At 31.7% G+C, this 22,625-nt stretch overlaps 2 protein-coding genes across 2 annotated transcripts; one reads left to right on the top strand and one right to left on the bottom strand.

Moving 5' to 3' along the window:
• The first annotated feature begins 488 nt into the window (after window positions 1-488).
• Window positions 489-10,227, top strand: LOC133285606 (uncharacterized). The gene is made up of 9 exons (XM_061482862.1): window positions 489-599; window positions 715-777; window positions 4,133-4,265; window positions 5,100-5,382; window positions 6,861-6,989; window positions 7,090-7,139; window positions 7,335-7,432; window positions 7,601-7,888; window positions 9,434-10,227. Exons 2-9 carry the CDS (start codon window positions 727-729, stop codon window positions 9,914-9,916), a joined length of 1,515 nt encoding a protein of 504 aa, XP_061338846.1. The 5' UTR covers window positions 489-599; window positions 715-726; the 3' UTR covers window positions 9,917-10,227.
• Window positions 10,228-21,257: 11,030 nt separating this feature from the next.
• On the bottom strand, window positions 21,258-22,049 carry LOC133285607 (ethylene-responsive transcription factor ERF039-like). Its single transcript, XM_061482863.1, has one exon. The coding sequence runs from the start codon at window positions 22,044-22,046 to the stop codon at window positions 21,258-21,260; it is 789 nt and encodes a 262-aa protein (XP_061338847.1). The 5' UTR covers window positions 22,047-22,049.
• Between the last annotated feature and the right edge of the window lie 576 nt (window positions 22,050-22,625).

Here is a 22,625-nt window from a genome sequence, read left to right on the forward strand (position 1 = left end):
GGTTTGATGTTTGTCCTTTTGAAAGACATAAGTTATATCATTTTAAGAGAGAGATAAACACAAAAAATAAAAATCGTGAGAGAGGAAGTGAGTGATTTTTTTAATTTAAATTTTAAATAAAAAATTATTATTTTATATTTATATCTCTTTTAAAATGACATAACTTTAATTACCAAAAAAAATAACATAACTTTATATAATTCAAAATAACAAACATTTTTTCCTTAATTTTTTTTTTGCCTAAAACATTAATTAAATCTTAGATCTATAATGAACTAGCACATCTCAAATCAATAAAAGAAGAAAAGAAATTATTTAAGACAAACACCAATTAATAAAGTGGGCAAAGTCGAAATGAAAATGTATCAATTTTCAATTCTTCGACGCGCAAGCAAGTAGCAACGTCGGTGAAAGATTCAAAAGTCAGGCATAAAACGACGACGTCTCTTCTGGCATCCTTCTTCGTCTTACCGTGCCGTTAAGAAACACAAGAATCAAACCAAACCAACACAAACACAAATAACAATCGCTAAATAGTGGTTCTTTCAAATCCTTTTCGTTAAATCGCAGTCACTTTGATTCGCATCACAATACAAAAGGTATAATTAATATAACGAATGTTTCCAATTTTATTTTATTTTTTCCTTTTTTTTTTCTCTGAAATTCTCGCTATTTGATTTCATCAACATGAACTTCATTTCTCGCGTTTGGCAGAAACTGGTTTCGATGGTGAAAGCTCAGAATCCGCAGCGTGGGGAATCAACCGCACCCTTAATTGTGAGTCACGTATTTGCCAATTTTTTCATGATTTATTTTTATTTTGTTTTTTATTTTTATTTTTGTAATATATATAAAATTTATATCTATGCACTAAGACTACAAGGTACATATTAGATGTGTCTAGAATTGTGTTTGTTTGATAAATTTTGCATTAAAAAAATAGATTTTACTTTTGTTGTAAATAAATATCATTAGGCAAAGTGATTCCTGTTTAAATATTCATGTTCTTATCAAAAGTTTGTATGAACCGAGAAAATGTTCACATAATCATTGAATGAATTGCATGCATGAACAAAACTAATTACACTTAGGCAGTTAAATTAGTTACGAGGTTAGCTGAGTTTGTATGATTGTGCATGTGGGAAGGATTTATCGTCTGGTTCATTGTCTTAAAAATTAGAATGCATCAATTAATCAACATCAGCATCACTTTTTATCGTAAAAGTAAATAAAATAAAAGAGTAAATACCCTTTTTGGTCCTCAGCAAATTTCACGATGCCCGCTTTAGTCCCTAGCAAATAAAAAGGTCCATCGTGGTCCCTAAGAAATTCAAAATGGACCTATTTTAGTCCTTTTAGGGACTAATATGGGTCTTTTTTGAATTTGTGAGGGACCACGATTTCAACTAAATGGGTCCATTTTGAATTTCTTAGGGACCATAATAGGCCTTTTTATTTGCTAGGGACTAAAGCGGGAATTATGAAATTTGCTGAGGACCAAAAAGGGTATTTACTCTAAATAAAATAAAAGTTCATTGTGTTTTCTGGTATTTTTATGAATAGTGACAAAATTTTAATACTCAAACATGAACTATAAACGAAGTTTGGATATTCACTTGTCTTAAATTACCAGAACTTGTCCTTTAACTGAAAGGACAGGTATCCCAAATGTAAGCAGCTAGAGATCACATTAAGAACTATTGATAAAAATAGACAACAAATGACAAAGTCTAGTAAGTTTGATTGGACACAGGCCACACCGCACAGAGGCAATGTAACTCATTAAGGTTTCTGAAGTAAACACATTCATACCAAAAAAAAGAGTATTATCCAGGATTGGTGCATTCATACATACATGAAAAATGGGGCTTGAGAAGGATCTCCAGGTGCTAAAAAAAAAGTATAGAAGTTACAAAAGAAGTCAAAGGATCACTAGAGATTGTGGTAAATTGGGGTGTTACTGATACCATCAATGGATTTGAAGGATTTTAGAAGAGAGGATGGAGGTGAACTTTGGCCTTCATTTCTCTCTCTAATAGCAGAATGAGAGAAGGGCCAAACCATTGACAATGAGCTTCACCAAAAGACTACATTTTGGTAACAATTTGACAACCCATTAGGGTAAAATCCATTACCATCAGTCCCAAAACTTTGAATCAAATCAGCATAAAACTTTAGCAAGAAATTGCATAATAATCAGTATGTATGCATCAGTGAAGGAAAAAACATGTAAACATAGGAAGTGCCTAACTAACTCATATAGATGAATTTCCAAGCAAGAATCTTACCTCAATTGAGAATGCAGGCAAAACAGCTGTAAAATGGTGGTTGAAGGACCAATATTTGCTCCTTGACTGAGATGAATAGTGAAGTGGCAGAGTGAAAATTTCACCTCAACCGAGAGTGAAAATCTCACCTCAGCACAGTGAGAACTGTGACCCCTCGAAAGAATGGTTCTTCATATATAAGTATGGAATCAGGCAAGATTGACCTATATTAGGAAATACATTTATTCATTGACTAATACATAATTGATTGATCAGAATCTGGAAATAACTAATCCTTATATTAACCGAGACAATCAGCCATAAAGGAGTGAATAATCGGTCTCATTAACAGTGGAATATTCTGCAGAATATATCTGCTGACCATAGCAGAGTATATCGGCTGACAACACTACAACTTCCTTTTCTTCTTACGTTCATGATAAGAAATAAGAATTAAAAAGTGCTGCCTATGTTTCCTGATAGGTACTTGGACTTAGAATAGAAATAATGGAGACCAAGCTACTTACAAGCAGAGGTAGCCCTCTGTTGAAATGCTGCAACGGAAATTCTGCAGACACACATAATTCCTGCGTCCTGCCCATCCCAAAACCTCTCTATATTACTCAATGTTGCCTACCTCCCCCAGATCCTTCCCTCCCCGCTTATCCTTAATCCTAAATAAGCAATTCCCTTCTTTTCCCATACGGGTCCCACACCCCTTGCCACGTAGGCAAGGTTATTGCAGCCCTTTACAGTCCAAATTCCTCGTATGCCCCTTACTCACATTGTCCTCAGTAGCGGTCACTTGAGTTGAGGCCTAACACTTCCTTTTCTAGTTCTCAGCTCAAACCCATTTCCTAAATCGAAATCACTTTGATTCCTAATTTAATTTCAATGTATTAGATGAGAGTTGGTTCCAATTTTTTCTTTGATTTGTTTTTCCTTCTGATCTACTGTGACTATCGCTGTTAATTCTGTGTTTGATTCATCAATATGAGCTTTATTTCTCGCATTTGGCCAAAAATAGTTTTGATGGTACAAGCATGAAACCCACAGCATGGGGAATCAAGCTTGCCATTGGTGGTAAGTCATGTTTTTGTGAATTTTTCACAATTTATGGTGACTTAACTGGGTTTGTTAAAATAAAGTGAGGATTTTTGTCTGTGTCAGAGGGTGGTGGAAGTTAAAATTCTAATGACTGGGCGAATGAATAGGGGAAGTAATTAATGTAAAAAGAAAAAAGAAAAACCAATGTCTATGCAAGTGTTAGTTATTGAAACAAATAATTGGGGTTCTGGTAAAAATTTGTAAGTTAGGAAAAACATGTTTTGATGTCAAAATCTGGGCATTATTGAAATATCGTATTTAGGAATGGGAAATTGTTCTCTATTGTAGCAAAATGGGTTCTGCTGACTAATAGGAAACATCTGTGCTAAAATGACTATGGAGTGAAGTAAATGCACACTGGGGAATACTTTATTAGCATGAATTGTCTATTGCCTGTTTTGCATTGACACCCACCTCCCTTCTTCCTCCCGCCTCCCCTAGGCCCCAGCCAGAAAAGGAAGGTAAGAAAATGCCTTTTGGGTTGGTCAAATATCTTCAGCTTGTTATTAGTTTTTTTCTACTTAAATATTTGGCTTCTTGATGTCTGCATTTCATGGGGAAGGGGGGATTGTTTTTTGTTAAATGCGGATCTTGATTTTAATCATAGTTTGGTTCAAATGCATTATTGCTAATTTGCTATTAGATATAGTTGTACATTTTTTAGTATGTGCACCTTCATTTTATGATTGTCTGGACTAAAGGAATAATAATATTATTAGCTGTTTTACTTAAGAATAAGTCAAGCTTATCTTTTACAGCCACAGGGAGATGGTTTGACAAATGATGGACTTCTGCCTCATTTATTTTCATCTTTACCAGCTCTCAATGAAGCTGCTTCTTATCTTGCACAAACAACATCATACTTAACTGGTTGTTTCTCTGATTATTCAGGCAAGCTTCTTTTGTGTTTTATCTTGTTTTTCAGGGTTGTAGTTTATGTAGATTCTTTTTAAAAGTTTAAGGATTTATGCAGTCTGTCACTATAAGTTTCCATAAATAAAAAGGAAATAATAAAACTGAATTATTATGCAGCATTTCAAAGTAAATGTGGTTTATCTGCAAAAAAAATTGTTTAGAGGTACTTAGCTTATCTGCTTTAAGTAAAAAAAGTAGAAATGCTACATTTAAGTTTTATCCCACTTCAACTGTTGCATTTATATTTGGGAATCAAAAATTGTAGAACCTGATCAGATTGTTTTGGAGTTATGGTCCCCTTCAAGGAAAGAATAATAGAAGCCACAAAGTACATGATTATTATTTTAGAACTTTAATGTGCTCTTGTGAGAACTTAGTCTAATATTCTTAGAGAAGCCCAGCCATAGAAAAATCCATGTTAAATATATGGCCTTTATTTGTGGTTTTCACTTGAGAATTTATCGTAGATCTAATTAGATTCTGGAAATCTACAATTCCTCGTTGTGTTCAAGTCTTCATGACTGCTTTAGTCTGGGTGCGCGACTGTAGGTCTTAGGATTCTTTTTTATATGCCTGTTCTACTTCATCATATTTCACCTGCACATAATTTTGAATTTGTTGAATCTGAATGAATTTTGAGTATTGACTTTATTCTTATATACTTCTATCCTTATAACAGTTATCTGATGCATTACATTTCCTCATGTTATCTTATTTGATTTCTGTCAACTCATGCATTTATAATGACTTTGTCAAGGCCTTGACTTTCGCAATTTGAGTTTAAAGTTTTTTTTCCCCTTGCTTTTTCAGTAGAACATTCCTCTAGATATTCTGGTGCTTCTGACATTCGTGCACAAGAGCTTGTGACCTTTCCTTCTGCAGAACCTGAAGCATCTTCATCTACTGAAATCAATCATATTACTTCAAATAGAAACCATGTAACAAGTGTTGAATCATCTAATGCTGCAACTTTTGCACCTCCACATATTCATGATGAAATCACAAGGACTTCTGGTGAAGATCCATTACAAAATGCCAGTGCACTTGTTGAATCAAATAATACTGGACAAAGTGGCATTTCCATTTTCCAAGGGTACTCTATCAACTCATTCTAAATGTGATTTTTCCTGATTAGGCCTTAAAAATAAAATCTTTTAACCAGATTATGAAGCTTAGCTGTTATAATCTGTCATTGTCGGATACTAGGAAACAGTTTTTTTACTGTTCAAAGTCTTCATAAGTTTTTTAATGAAATAATTTGCATCCAATGTACATTTGGCCAAAGCATATGAATTATGAAGGTTGTGCTGTACGTTTTTGTGGGTGCATATAAAGAAAGGCGTAGAATAGGAAACAGATGGGTTTAAAATATGGTAGTGGTAAGCAGTGGTTGTTTACATAATTAGATGTCATTGCTCAATGGCTGGTAACAGCTGTTATAAACTGTAGATGTGTCAGATTCGCATGACTTATGGTGATGCAGTGACAATACAAACTATGATATGATGATTGAATTTACAAATTTTGACCTTTCCAGAGAATGATTGGTTCTCCATACATGTTTTCCTCTCTATTTGGTGTATCTGTTACTGAAGTGTTAACTGTTGTAAATGCATTGAGATTCACAAACACCAAGTAAGTGAGTTTGAGAAAACTCTTGAGTCCATTCAAAAAATCATGGTATCTCATATTAATTGCTTCTGGTTGGTGTTGTAAATAATTATTTTATTCCTTTAGGTTATTCTAGAAGCTTCTTTGTGCTTAGCCCATTAGGTTGCTTAATCTCTTTAAATAGAGAACCTCTTGTACATGTTTAATACAATTCAATATACAATTCCTTTTTCCAAGTGTTGGTTATTATTTCCTTCAGACAAAACAATTATTATTTCATCTTTTTGTAGAGTGTTTGCATTCAGTTTTTGTTCTTTCATTTTTGTGTCCTTGTCTTTTTTCTTTTGTTTTTCCATATTTTCCCTTTCTTTTCCGGGAGTCTTTGATAAAACAAAAATGTTATTGTAGGATACTATATTTTCAATGAGTTTAAGAAAATAGAGAGTTCATAGGTTCTGCAAATAAAAGTTGACTGTTTATTCCTTGTGTAATTGGATATTACTATGCCTACCATTATCTTATTGCTCCCAGTTTGGGATATTTTCAATTTATCTTCTACATTTATAATTGTTGCATTTTTCTAGATAATAATTGATGATAAACAAAACATTATGCTCTCTGCATCTTTAATGCATTAGGATCTCCTTTCTTGATCTCGGATTTCCATTTATTTGATATGGAATCTTACTCAATTTATATGATATTGATATATACAAGTTTTCTCTTCCGTTCTATATCAAACATTACCCAAAATGATTGAGAGATATGGTTTAAACTCTGCCACTGTATCTACTTAGTGTGTAGACCACCATGATATTCAACTCTAATGTTTTCCTTGTTCTACCTGTCATATAACTACATCTAAAATCCATATTTTTTGTAGAACCATCTAAACTCCAAATTGTTAAGCTCCTTTGACAATTGACATGGGGATGATAAACTATGTTTTAATTACTTCAGCCTGATTGATCGTGCTCGAAGGACTGTGCGTGGATCTGCAGATGATATAGGATGGCTTCAACGTGCTCCGGGGATGCCTCCAGTTGAAGAAGGAACCGAGAGGTTCCTGGAAATTCTTGACAGTATCAGGTAAGTATCCTATTGTTTTATTTTTTTCCAATCTTCTCATTATTGTTGTTTGGTAACTCAATTTTTTTTTTTTTAAAAAAAAAAAAAAAAACTTGGTCAGGCATGGAGTTCACAGGTTACCAAATTCGATTGTTTATCTGTTGATTCCAGGTAAAGTGACTGATTATACTCACGGTCAAGTCAATAATGACCAATCACCCCTTCTACACCCCGACACAATAAAAACCCAAAATCCAATGATGCAGCTGGAATGACATGTTTTTTGACCACCTGGGCCATAGTAAATAGTAGAACTGTTGTGAAAGTATTCTTTTGCTACTAACTCTTTGTCTTTTGCAATGGCAGGTCTGTTCAGTAATCATGGTCCGCTTTACTTTGTCAATACGAAAGTCAGTTTCTCAAAACTGGGTTTGGTCTGTCATATTGCAAAGATTCATAGTGAGGTATAGTATAATAGTAGTTGCAGTAGTACTAGTAATATAATCAATAATAGTAATAAACGATGATAATAACAGTTCTTATAAAAACTGCTAACTCTAATTTTTGTATAGATCATATTGTTATTCTTTTTCTTAAGTCCTATTACTGAATGTTGAAAAATTATTAATTAGGCCTCAGTTGAGAAAAATGCCAGAGAGCTAAAAGAGTATATTGAGGAAATTTATTGGGGTTCAAAGAAGCGTGTTTTGCTTCTTGGACATAGCAAGGGAGGAGTAGATGCCGCAGCTGCTTTATCATTGTATTGGCCTGATTTGAAAGATAAAGTTGCTGGATTGGCATTAGCGCAAAGTCCCTATGGTGGTACTCCTATAGCATCAGATCTTCTGCGAGGAGGACAGCTTGGTGATTATGTAAATTTACGGAAACTTACTGAGATTATTATCTGTAAAGTTATTAAGGTATGTTGATTTCTTCTATTATCATTTTTTTGTTCGTTTTTGTTTGTACTTGAAATGTGTGTTTTCTTTGTTTCTTTTTCTGATCTGGCATATCCTTCTTGCATTTGAATATTAGATCAAAAGGATTTTTATACCTTTTTTTTCTGTAGAAACTTTGACCATCTGTTTTATTACTTGTTATCTGCATTTGCTAAGCAGACATACAGTGCACAATTTCATGTTGCTTGAGGGAATATCTTTTGATTTTATAGACACTATCTGCATTTTTATTTTTATTTTTGGAGGGCGGGGGGATAAAAGAAGAAATTCTTTAAGACAAAGAAGTAAAAATAGGAGGATAAGGAAATCTCCTTATCTTAAGCGCAAAATACTAAACAATAAAGAAAAAAAATAAAAACAAATCAATGGAGTAAAAATGCCCAACCCTTCAACAAATCTGTTAGGGAAACTCCTGAATAAAGATCATCGTTTTACCAAATTGAAGCCAAACACCTACTCTTATCCTAAATCAGCTGTTGTGCCAAAGAAAACTCCTTGAAGATACAAGAGTTATGCTCCAACCGTTATGCATCAAAGTGTAGCATAGATTGCACATTACCACAAAAATTTAGCCTCTTTTACTTCTAGCAAAACCACTAGATCTGGTCATCAAAAGTTGGCCTAAGGACGAAGAGCACACGACATGCCCAACATTCACCAAAATTGTCAAACAATGAGTTAATAGAGAAACAGCAACAAAACAATGTAAGAACAAACAAGGAGCCAATTCTGACCAAACATCACCCATAGTACACATATCAGGCCTCCAAACCTTCAATATTGCGTTTGCATTAATTTTATTATGCTTTGCATAGGGTTGAAAATAGATCAGGTCAGGTTAAGGCTAGGCTTTGCATTAGTAGACCCAGGCTTGTTTTGCAAAACACTGGCTTTAGCTTGGCCTGCTACTTATGTAAATAGACCCAGGCTACTTTGTGATTGAACAAAGCGGCTGGGGTTGCATGAGTGGTAGTCAATGTTAATCATTTAAATCCTTTGAAATTTAGCTCCAGAGGCATGCTTTTTTCCTCCTTTTGTTTAAAGAGTTGAAGATTCCTCAGCCCTCGTAGGGGTGATTTTGTTCTTTTCGTCCAACTTTAGTGGACAGCAGGATTTGGACTATTGATTGCTCTAGTTTAATCTTGCTGGTCATATTTTCAATTCCTTACCCTTTCTCCAAACTGGGATAACTTTGTTCTCGCCTAACCCACTTCTGACTTCCAAGGTTGGTGTTCAAGCCTTTTCAGAATAGCTTCCCCCAATCTATATATCTGTCAGTTGTCGCAAACAAAATTGAATGGTGTCATTATATTTATATGACTTTTTTGCTGGAGTAACTCGTTAATTAAGTTTGCTAGTTTTTGTGTTTTATTTAATGTTGTCATGTAAGCTACATAATTATGTTATATTTTCTTCGTCGAGTTTAGCATCTTTTAGTTTCCGTGAATGTACCACATTATTTAACTCATCATCACTTGATACTGTTTATCATTTATTATTGCAAAGGGTGACATGCGAGCCTTAGAAGACTTGACATATGAAAGGCGGAGAGAATTTTTAGAGAACCATCATCTGCCAGAAGAAGTGCCTATTGTTTCCTTTCGCACTGAAGCTGGCATTTCCCCTGCTGTTTTAGCCACATTATCTCATGTAGCGCATGCCGAACTTCCCTCGGTTGCTTCAGCAGGTGAACCTACAAAACTACCCGTGGTGATGCCCCTTGGTGCTGCTATGGCTGCTTGTGCGCAGTTGCTGCAGTTGAGGTATGGTGAGAAGAGTGATGGACTTGTGACATGCAGAGATGCAGAGGTTCCAGGATCTGTTGTGGTGCGACCTAAACGAAAATTGGACCATGCTTGGATGGTTTATTCATCGCTAAATGATGACCTTTCTGAAGGAGATGCATCTCAGGTGTGTGAGGCTCTATTGACTCTACTTGTTGAAGTTGGGCAGAAGAAGATGCATGAGTTAGCAATGAAAGATGAATGAAGCATTGAAGTTTTCTGTTGTACCTGTACATATTTTTCTCACCAAAACTCTATTCAATTTTTTTATTTTTATATATTTTATCATCTAGCGGATAAAAAGGTTGAAGTAGGTCATAGATGAGAATGTACATTCATATATCCTGTAGAGCGAACATGGCTCACCTTTTTACTTTCTGACGGTCCAAGCAGAACTATGTTTCTGTTTTACATTTTTAAATTTTTTTCCCATAATATGCAAGGTCAAAAGGGATATGCTGATTGGTACATTGAATTAGGCATGGCAATGGGGTGGGAAGAGATTTTTATTTTTTGTATGGTTATGATTTTCTGTATTTAATACTTTCATGAGTATTTGATTGCTGCACGTACAGTAGCTTTGCAGAAATATAAATCTCATATATATATGAGAAATATTAAGGGATATTTGGTGGGATGATTATTTTTAGATGTCTTGGAAAGTGAGGATGAGTTTCTTAAAATCCCATGTTTGGTAGTATATTGAAGAAAATTTTTCGGGAAATTATTTTTTTGAAATTCCATTTGTTGTTTTAAAAGAAGTAAGCAAAATCCAACCAAAAAATACCACCAAAATGGTGATATTTTGACTTTTCCATGAATATGGAAAACTAACTGGAAGCAAGTGATAAAATTAACCTTGATTAAATAGAAGGAGTAACCCCACCTTCTTCGGTAACATGCTTCTCCAACTGTATTAACAAACAAGCTGAAGCAGATGAGGCATCCAAGTAAAAGACTGCACGAGGTTCAGTTGTAATTTTGGTCTCAAAATTGTGAAAATGGGAATATTCATCGTCATTTAAAATCACCCATTAACTTCATGTATTTAAAAAGAAAGAAAAAATCATATTCATGTATTTGCAGGAAAAAGCTCACTATCGCATATATATATATATATATATGAGAAAAGTGTTTGTCATTTTTTTGTCCTTTTAAGAGAGAGAGACAGACACATAAATTTTTTTAATTTAAAATTTAAATTAAAAAAAAATCACCCACTTTCTTTCTCTAATGATTTTCATTTTTCTGTGTCTATCTCTCTCCTAAAATGACATAACTTATGTCATTTAAAATGACAAACATCAAACCCTATATGTGTGTACGTATATATATATATATATATATATATATATGTATGACTTATTGTTTCTTAAGCTGTTTGAGATAAGTTTATCTCCGGCTAATAAATCATAACCGTACAAAGATGGATCAATGGTGATAAGGGAAGAGAGAGAAAAAGAGAATCATAACCATTCAAAGGTGAATAAATTAATATAAGAAAATAAATAAATAAAACGACGTAGTTTTGAAGTTGCCGGAGATAAACTTATCTCAAGTAGTTCGAGAAATATTTTTCCCATATATATATATATATATAGAGAGAGAGAGAGATGAGGGCAAATAAAGAGACAAAAAAAAGCTGATTATTCAAAATCGAGGGTATAATTGTAATTTCAGTTTACATTCTCAATAATATTTTACACTCAATCAAACATTGATTTAGGAAAATTGACTCAATATTTTCGAAAAAAATTGGCCTACCAAATAACTTTTTGATAATATTCATGAAAAAGTCAATTTTCTACCATATTTCAGGAAATTTTGATTTTCGGATAATTTTTTTTTCTCTACCAAACATCTTTAAGCCTTATATTTATCTTTGAAATTATATAGGTATCAGTCTAAACATATTGTCGAGACTAAGAAAAAATTGAGTTATATAAAACCCTTTTTAAAACTGAAAATTTGCTGATAATAATCAGTTAAGTCTCCGAAGATAAGAAATTGTAGAAACATCGCTGCATTGACCAGGAAAAAAAAAAGTACATGTACCAAAAAAGAAAATCTTTGAAATTCACACTCCAGAAAACACCAGGCCCTATAGGTACATACCAGGATTTGCCAGCTAGTTCAATAGGCCAACTGAGATTAGGTTATAAGTTTTAACAGACATTGTGATACACATTTTAGGTTAGCAACTTCCTGCTCGGTGGAGCCAGTGAGGGACGATCGTTTTTCTTTAATTTCATGTAAATATTTAGCTTAGATTTAAGAGAAAATTAATGTAGCATAAGTTCATTCTCCTCAAGGTCAGCTTTCTAGTTTTTATTCTTATTATTCTTTATGTACAAAGATATTTTTTAGTAGATATTAATTATTATCCGAAATCCTAACAGATCCGATTAATCCGATTTCGGGTTTGAACCTCTTGAGTTTTCACCCTCTTCAAGATTTATGACTTTATGAATTCAAAATAACTATCCATTGAACAAGTCAAATTTTGGGGTCTAGTTGGTTTATCACTAGAGCAACAATTCTCGAGTTACAGTTTTTTTTTTTTAAATTCTTCTAATTTGATTTAGTGTTGACCCACAATCGCATTATCCTATTTAAATTAGTGTAAACTTTACTTCCTTCACCCCTCTCAAAAATGTTTTCTAAACTCCACCACTATTCTTGGTGAAGGCTTTCATTAATTTGATTCCTTTAAAGAATCATAAAAGGGTAATACAATTAGGGTTTTGTATCTATAATTTAACATGACCACAACAACTTTCCTACACACACAACATTTTGTGGGACCCACAATTTTTGAAACCAAAAAAAAAAAAAAAAACTCTGGCACGCAAAACGAATCTCTATAACATAACACAATCACTTTTCCTACAACATAACTCTTATTAAACCCATACAATTATCCGTTATAAGAGAAAAAGTATTATCTTCGTGCAGACACATTTCATCGATGGGTTTCATAGCAAAATTTTCTCTCACCTTATTCTTTTTTCTTTTTTTTTGGAGTTACCCAACCCTAATTATCTCTTTGAGACGAGTTGGCTCCCTCCGGTATCCCCACGAGCTTCGACTCTTTGAGCCGGCTATGGGACTAATCCGGAGTGCGGGGAAACAGTGATGGCTAAAGGTTCAGCCCCCTCCCCAAGAATGCATTCAGCGGGAATCGAACACATATCAAACCCCACTAACTCAGCGCCAAGTTCCCAACTGAGCTGCACCCATTGGGTCCTTATTCTTTTTTCTCTACAAGAAGTAATATTATTCTCCTGGAGAATAGTATTACCCAACATAAAAAGCCTTTAACTTTGCTTTTTCATGTGGGCTTTTTCATTCTTTTGTCCCTTATTAATTATTTAATAACCATTTTGTTTTTTATTGCAAGCTATTTACTAATCTGTCCCTCTTTAATTGATTAAATTGAATATTTAATTGATTAAATGGTCAAATGAAGATTTAATTGATTAAATCTTCCTCTTTATCAGAAGAACAACTTTATGCATGGGAGATTTAATCGACTAAATCTTCAAGTCAACGATTTTTGTCTATTTTGATCATTTAATCGATTAAATTTTTGGGTTGATCGATTAAAGAAGGCCAGATTGGTAGATAGTTCTGAATAAAGGATAAAATAATTATTAAATAATTAATGAGGGGCAAAAGGGTAAAAAACACCTCTTTATGTGAACTTCCATAATCATTGTATTCAAAACTAAAAAGTGCTTTAACAATCTGGTGATTATCATAATTAGTTTTTAAACATATCATCACTTTCCTACCAAGTCTCTCTCCCTCTAGACTAACAAAAGAGGAAACTTGCATAAAAAGCATACATGTATCATTTAAGACAAAAGCATCAGATGCATTCTTTCCAACGTGAAAGAAAAAATGAACCTGAACCTTGTCCCCTCTTTCCACACGATATGTTCTTCAGATTTAGCACCCTTGTGAATTCATCAAAAATGGTATTAATTAAACAATCACAAATTACAAAAATGTTATATTCTCTCCATTATTCATTAGTTGAATCTTAAATGTTTTAGAGTTTTTAATTAAAAAAATTATACTCTTATGTTAAATGAGATTAATTTTTATTTGTCATGTTACATTTACCTCGAAAAATATGAATTTCTTCTTTCTTTTTTTTTTTTTTTTTTTAAATTTGATGGGTCTCACTTTATTTAATTTTTAACATGACAGAATTTTTCTTCTATTATGCACGAGAAGTAATCCCTTCTAATTATTAGTCTTTAATGTGCACTGTGCTTCACTTTTATTAAGCTGCACGAGCTTTATTACATTGTATACAAATATGCTGTTCCTTTATTGGGAATCGTAGTATCCTCAAAGATAACGGACAAATCTCTCATATGAAGGGGGTTCACGTGGTCATCATATTTTGGCTCAATATTTATCAGATTTTTCGCATTTTTTCTATTCTCAACATTATTGACTAATAAAGCGTAAAATAAATACAAATTTGTGAAAAATAGTACCCTTAAAAAATAAAGGACCCTGTCAAATTCCAACTGGGTTAGAATATTTTGAAAGCAAAAGTAGTGAGCTTGTATTAATAAAAAAAAATGATATTTATATAAATAGATTCTTATTGGGTTTGTCATTTTAAATGACATAAGTTATGTCATTTTAGAAAAGATATAGACACAAGACATGAAAATCACAGGGGAGAAAGTGAGTGATTTTTTTTAATTTAAATTTTAAATAAATTTTTTTTATTTTGTGTCTATTTCTCTCTTAAAATGACATAATTTATGTCATATAAAATGACAAATATTTTTCCCTTATTTTAATTTTTCCAACAGCTCTAATTTCACACAGATAATTTACAAAATTGTTGGAGATTTTTTTCTCTTTTATGAGGAGAGATCTTTTGACTCCATTTTAAGATCGAGAAGTCTTATTTTTTATTTTAACTGTTGATTAATTTTGTCTATTTAACAATTATAGTTTATTAAATTATATCAATTAAGTAATTATTAATTTCAAACCAATTGCACTTATTAGATAGACAAAAATTAATGATTAAAATATAAAATAAGAATTCTTAATTTGACACTGTATCAAAATAATGCATTGGACTAATTGACCATTTTCTTCTGTTTTCAAATGGGTCACATTTAGACAACTAATAGGTTTTTATATGTGTGATACTAATCGAAAGAGAAGAAAAAGTAGAAATCAGAATAGGTGGTATCAAGAAAGAAAGAAAAAATTGTAAATAAATACAAGGGTCTCCAACTTTTCATGTTGCTGCCAAATTTTTCCTCCTGTGCAACCAATTACAACTATATACTAAGGGTAATACATAGTTATAATATTAAAATTATTTTTTCTCTTGCTGTCACGTCAACCAACAACTTTATGAGGAAAGAAAAAAAAACTTTTAAAATTACATCTATTTACTATATTTCTAATACATAGTTATAATTAATTGCTGCAAAAAATATCTTCTACAATAAAAAGAGAATTATATTTCCCTAAATATAATGCCCATAATAACTTTTTTTTTCCTTTCTTTTCTAAACAAGTACTAGTGGTGGGATTTTACGAACCTGTTGAACACTGCTAACAACTATGCTTAATACTAAACAGATGATTATGACAAATCACCAAACATAAAAGATACTTTCTGCTGCGTGTTTCTCTCATGTACTATATATTACCACAAAAAATCAAAACTTGAAGCATGTGTCTCTGCCGTTTTGTACTAATCCTCATTTCCAATAGTTTGTTAATTTCACCAAGTAATCAACAGGATTAATGTCCTTTCATAATGTTTACTTACTTTTTAAATAGTTAGAATCGTAAATATCTGATACAACTAATAATTCTTAACTTTGGTATAAGAAAATTATTACATAATCAATAATGTCATTTTTATGGTAGTTGATTCCATTATTTTTAAATTTAGACGGGTAATTAACTCGATCGAACGCTAGGTCAATGGGTTAATCGTTCGACCGATTGAACCAGATTTATATAGAATTATGTAACAAATATAATAATAAAAGTCTTTTAACATCAAAGACCGGATTGATTGCACAATTAATCTGTTAACTGAACCGGACCGGTTCGGTCTAATTAATTTTTGCAACAGTGGTTAATTCTATCTTTTGGGTGTCATAGTTATACGATAAAAAGAGTTGTTCTAGCCAATAAGATACATTATCCATTTTCCTTTAGTTGTTGTACCTTTCATGCCAAGTCTTGTACTAATTTGGGGTCTAATCCTAAATTCTTGTATAATTTTTTTTATATAGTTTGAAAGCTAGTTAAGTATGAAAATTAACTGTGGGTCAGGTTTATCAACATTGTTGTTTGTGTACTAAAAACTTATGTGCCGAAAAGCTGAAAATTATAATCTTTGTACTTTGAATCGTAAAACGATTGTGACATATAAAATATGGAAAAAATATGTGTCATTTTAAAGGATGTAAAGTTGTGTCATTTTAAGAGAGAGAAAGAGATAGATAAAGGAGGAGAGAGAGTTGACAAAAAAATAAAGGTGTAAGTCCCACCTCTTTGTGAGAGTGAAAGGATATACGTTGTGTCATTTAAAATGATAAACACTTTTCTTATAAAATATTCGGTCTTCAAAATATATAAATATTGGCCACTATTCAATTATTTATTGCATAGTGTAACAGGGGATAAAGAACATATGATAGTGAGGTCTGCTTCCTTTTTTCTCTTACTCTTTTCAATTATTTATTCTATTGTCGTGTTCAATTCTTTCTCTCCTCTTTTCTCATGGTGAGGTCATTTAGCACTTCCTGTTTAGTGGTTTGAATAATTCTAATACGAAAACAGTGCCCTTTTGCTATGCTAATTTACACTTTCTTTATATATATTTTCTCTGGTTAGATGATGTTGTCGCCTTCTTTGGGTGCCTACATGTGTGTCTATACAGATTGAGAATACGATAAATTTTCTTATGATTAATCATGATGCAAAATGGGATGCTTAAAAGCAAAAAATTATTCGATCTGGATCCTTCTAGGAATTAATATTAGCACAAGATATTGTTTGAAAGATTAATTTATAAGCAAATTGGTAAAGGCATGATTATTTAATGTATCATAGCATATCTTTCCAACCAAAAATTAAAAAGAAAAAAGAGGGAGAATAATGGAAAGAGCATAGGTTTTCTAGCTTTAAGTCAAAAAAAAAAAAAAAAAAACAGGGGGGTCAAATACATCAATCCATTATCAAAGGGGATCTAAATTAAATTACGTGCAACGTTTTTGAAGAACTAGTTTGGCACAGTTACATTAGTCCAAACGTTTACTGTATTTAAAAAGTTTCGATATTGAAAATATATTAAAGTAGAAATATATTCCAATACTGGTTAGGTATGGCACTGAAGAAAAAATCAGGTGTTAAATAAAAACATTTAAAACATAAGAAAATTTAAACAAGAATAATATATTAAACACCCAGAATACATCTTTTCATGTTAGATTTTTCGTAAGATGTTTTTTATTTGAAAATTTAATATTTAATTGTTTTTATAAATATTCATAAATTAATAAGATCTCGTTTACTTAATTTTTAAATATAACTTCATTATGTGAAAATCTCATGATAAAAAATTCAATTCCTTACCGTAAATTAAGTTATTCATTCAAAAAATAAATATCGCCCCCAATTGGCATGATTCGTTACGCGTTTGGTGGCAAGATGAACGGCAAGATAAGAGTAAACAAAAGATGATTGGGTATTTTTGTCAAAGAATAAAATTGGTAACTTCTGAAAATATGTTAAGTTCGATGTTGACCTGTTTGATTAATTTATATTTTTCAAAAATTTGTAATAGCATCATATGATAATAATACTATTAAATGGATTTTTCTTTTAACGCTATTACATGCCCATAATTAGGGATGTTAACGGGCCGAGTCGAACTTTCATCTTAAAAGACAAAGCTATGTTTAAATGTGTTAGCCTGATCAAATATATTACCTGTTATGAATATAATTATCGGCATGTGGCTTGAGTTATTTACAAAAAAAGAAAAACTTGACTTAATCTGTTTAAAAAAAATAAAATAACAAAAATTTATGCAAACAAAATATACAATCAACATGACTAGTAATTCTCTAAATATTCATAAATTCAATATATATCCAAATAATATAATATAGAACAAAATCATTAAAAAAAATTGTTTAACCAATAAAATGGAATGAAATGGAATGAGGAGAGAGAGAGAAAGCTATTATAAATAGTATAAAAAATAAAAATAAAAACAAAAACTAATATACTAGGCTAGCCTGATAGGCTCTAAGACCGAGCTTTTGAATTGGAGTCTGATGCATTTTTATTAAACGACATTTTATATAAGTCCAAGTCTAGTTTCAACAACCAATATTAAGCATGTAAACTCAGACTTTCACAAATCGAGCCAAAGACCCCTAAAAACTCGTGATTCATTTATCGCCTCTAGTCATAATCATCTCATGCTCATGTATCAGATATAGACATCTTGCTCAATTGTATAGATGAATAAAAACTTTATGTACTGGGAAGTGGGAATCATGCTTACGTAATAAACGCTTTCATAAATCAACTTTTGCTTTTAGAAAAAAAATAGCTAATGGTTATTTAAAAGTACAATTTTTATTCTGATAAATGAAAAAAATTTAAAAAGAAAAACGGATTAAAGAGCAGGGATATTTATCTTTTATTATAAATCATTTTTTATTTAAGTAAAAATAATCAAAATAAAACTAATTTAAATTTGTAATTATATAATTAAGTAGTTTGAAAGACTAAGAAAAATTACATAAATAGAACCAATAACTCAGGTGTGTTATAATTAAGATAGAAAGCACACATGACATAGGAGTTTTTAGGATTACGAAAGTGGGTGTACAAGGAGTTTTGAGTTAAGTACGAGTTAGGTAACAACATGATTATCTTTGTAATAATTTTTCTCTTTCATAGTAAAAATATTCATGCTTTTAGGTGGACATAAACATATGACTTAACAAAACACATTAAATTAATATGTTTATGTGCAGTTGATGTCATCTTGTTAATTAACTACTCTGATAGAGTCCAGCACAAACAATCAAATCACTTCTCATACTTAAGCTAAACATAGTAAATTCTTATCTTGTCAAGTAATTATTCTAATAAGTCCAGCGCAAACAATCAAATCACTTATCATATTTAAGCTGACATGGTGTGCTGGCTAACAATTAAAAAATAGCATTACTATTAATAAATTTCGGTGAAAAAAAAGAGATTTTTTTTTGGTATACCAACCCTACAAAGCTCAACTATAAGATTAATTCTGAGTCAGAATTTAGTCACAGTTAAAGTTTTTTGCGCCTTCCTAAATATATATTTGCGAGGAATCAAACTTAAATTCTCTCCCTATCTACTCAACTTGTGTTGCCAATTGAACATATATATATATATATAGAGGTAGGATCATTTGACATCAGTGTCAAATTTGAATTTTGACACCTCAGTTGAGAGCCATTAGATCACAAAAAATCAATGGTGTCACATGCTTACGAATCAGAGTCGTTGATCTTTTATGATCTAATTGCTCTCAGATGAGGTGTCAAATTTAAAATTTGACACTGGTGTCAAATGATCCTATCTCATATATATATATATATATATATATATATATATATATATATATATATATATATATGGGCAGGATTGTTTGATACCAGTGTCAAACATTAAATTTTAACTCCAAATCCTAACCCGTTGATTTTCGTCAATCAACGATTATCATTTATTGAGAAATAATAATTAATTAATAAGTTTGATTCCCAGTAAATGATAACCGTTGAATGACAGAAATTAATAATTAAGATTTGGTGTTAAATTTCAAAGTTTGACACATGTGTCAAAGAATCCTACCCATGTGTGTGTGTGGAAAAATGATTTGTCATGTGACTGGATATAAGATTTTGTTCAGTCACGTATTTTTTAACTATGTATTACGGATAATACATAATTATGTTATTAGTGTCATTTTGCAATATATTATTTAATATTATAACTATATATGACCCGTAATATATAGTTAAAAAATAACTTTAATATTATAATTATATACTACTCGTAGTACATAGTTAAAAAATGTGTGACTGGAGAAAACCTTATGTCAAGTGATACGACATCCACTTAATCCTATATATATATGAGGAATGTTATATTTATAAACTTTTTGTTTACAAACTCTTACAAACTACATTAAGTATATGACCGGTCATACTTCAATCAAAAGTGTATGACCGGTCATATTTAGTGTAATTTGTAAAAAAAAGTTTGTAAACAGATCTTTCTCCTATAAATATATATAGAGGAACGTTATACTTACAACTTTTCTTTTTACAATCTCTTACAACCATATCTTAACACAGTTGATTTTCGCCAATCAATGGTTATGATTTTCGCAAATTAAACTCTTTAATTAATTATTAATTCACAATAAATGATAACCGTTGATTGACGAAAATCAACGGTGTTAAGATATGATTGTAAGAAGTTGTAAAAAAAAAAGTTGTAAGTATAACATTCTTTTATTTATTTTTATATATATATATATATATATATATATATATATATATATACTTTCTACTTTTAAGTTAATTAAATAACAGATTTAATATATATTTTTTTTTTTGATAACACAGATTTAATTTTTATGTAACGTGTCATAGTACAATTGATTAGATTGGTAAGTACCTAATTAGGAAGGGTAAAAAGTAAAAACAGAGAGTAATTCTCTATAATCTACGTTAATAAGGATATCTATGATAATATCGAAAACATAATTAAAGAGAAAAAGTATTTATCTTCCAACACAATATGATAATTCCATAAAGGTAAGACATTAAATTCATGGATTCTTTTTCTTATATGATCTTCACTTCGCCTATTTCTAACCAACGTGAGATTTCACTACTCATAATTAGTTCTCAATATTCTCTTTTCATATGCGAATTCCAAGTCTCTATTCGCTCCCCTATCGCGGAAGCTATTTGAAATTACATAAAAGGCTTCACTACATTCATCAAATTCTTAAATTATATAGGTTTGCAAACCTTACAAATTCGGACACTAACTACCATTTTTAAATTTTGAGTTCACAAGGATCAATCAATCATTAGCTCTGATGATATAAAATCTATTTCAACCCAAAACGTCATAATGTTACACAGTCTAATATTTTCAATTGAAAGTAGAAGAAGTATGTGCTCCAATTTTCCCAAGTAATGCATTTCATGGTAGTAGAGAGACTTGGTGCGATATGGAATAGATAGTCTTGCTGACCCTAAACCTTTATTCACCAAAAAAGACAAAAAATAAAAATAAAATAGCAATAGACACAGCCATTTACAGATAAAAATGGAAACTGTACCTTAACTGGTCTTCTCTGTGCAAATTGCAGAATGCAGTGACTAAATAAGAAGCTAAACTCTTGAATGTTACTTTTTTTTTTGTTCTTATTTAATATTGTTTTTACAATGAAACAACCTCTAGTAGTTCTCCCAAAAAGATGGCTCCTCAAGGCGGAATCCACTATTAACAGCACATAAATGCCAAGAAGAAGAGTTGTAGGAGCGAAGTCCATGGTTTTCATCAGGGAAAAGATCTGGTAAGTCAAACAATGTGTCATCATCTTTGGTAGAAGGAGAATTTGAAGACTCTTGAGTATTGTCAATGGATAGAGTTGAATAAGAAGAAGCTTGTTCTGTTTGGCTTGGTTCTGCTTCAGCTTGACATTGCTTAACATCTTCAAAAGCAGTGTTTGCTGCTTTTGCAGCTGCAATTTGAATATCCTTAGGAGATGTGCTATTTGGCCTTGGAAGATCTTTAGCCAATTCGGGGAAATTGAGGTATGCTGAATTGCCTTTGATAGCTAAGGCAGCTACATCATGTGCTCTTGCTGCCATTTCTGAAGTAGAGTATGTTCCAAGCCATATTCTTGATTTCTTTCTTGGCTCTCTAATCTCAGACACCCATTTGCCCCAACTTCTCATTCTTACTCCTCTATATGTTGGGTGCTTGCTACTTTCACTTTCACTTCTCTGCCTCTTCTTTGTGCTTGAATTTGAATCATTTGAAGGAGTTTTTGAGTCTTGCTTGGTTGATGAATTAGAATTTGAAGTAGAAGATGATGTTGTTGTTGAGGAGGAGGAGGAGGAGGAGGATGTTGTAGAAGTTTTGGTGTCAGTAAAGTTGGTGGGAATGGTTGTGGAAGTGGAGGATATTGTTGCAAAGGAATTGTCCTGAGCATCATTTTCCATGTTGATATGTTTTCCCATGGTAGGTAGGGAGTTTGAGAAAGAATGAATGGAGGGTGCACAAAAATAGATAGAGCTGTTTGGCTTGTGATTCTACAAAAGAGAAATGGGATTTATGTAAAGAAGAAAGAAAAAGAAAAAAAGAAATTAAAAGAAAAGGAGAAAAAAAGGAGAATAAAAAAAGCATGCATAAGGAACAGTGGTTTGTTTCCCATGTGGGAATTGAATAACATGATTTATCTTAATTTTATAGATTAATGGTACTTACCACTGGTCTTTTCTGGTGTCTATATTCTACAAATGTTACATAACTTTCCATCTCTTCTATTTTTACATGTGTTAGCACAGTTTGTTCTCCTTTTATGAACAACTCCTCTTTGAGTTCCTGTAAGTGGTAGGTCCTTTGTTTTTTCAACCATGAATTTTGCATGAATGCTCCATAATGATCCCTCTGATTTATAATTGATTTGTGGGGTGGCCAGCTGGGTCCTCAGATAGAATAAGACCCATAAATCTCAACCTTGTATTTTACCTTTCAATTGGGTCTTTCTTTTCTCTTGGTGATGTGTATAATTAAATTTTTTATATAATTATTAGTTA

The sequence above is a fragment of the Gastrolobium bilobum genome, unplaced genomic scaffold, assembly GCF_033153095.1.
Source record: "Gastrolobium bilobum isolate Gb01-03AN ecotype WA unplaced genomic scaffold, APGP_CSIRO_Gbil_v1 utg10976, whole genome shotgun sequence".
In the NCBI taxonomy this organism is placed as follows: domain Eukaryota; kingdom Viridiplantae; phylum Streptophyta; class Magnoliopsida; order Fabales; family Fabaceae; genus Gastrolobium; species Gastrolobium bilobum.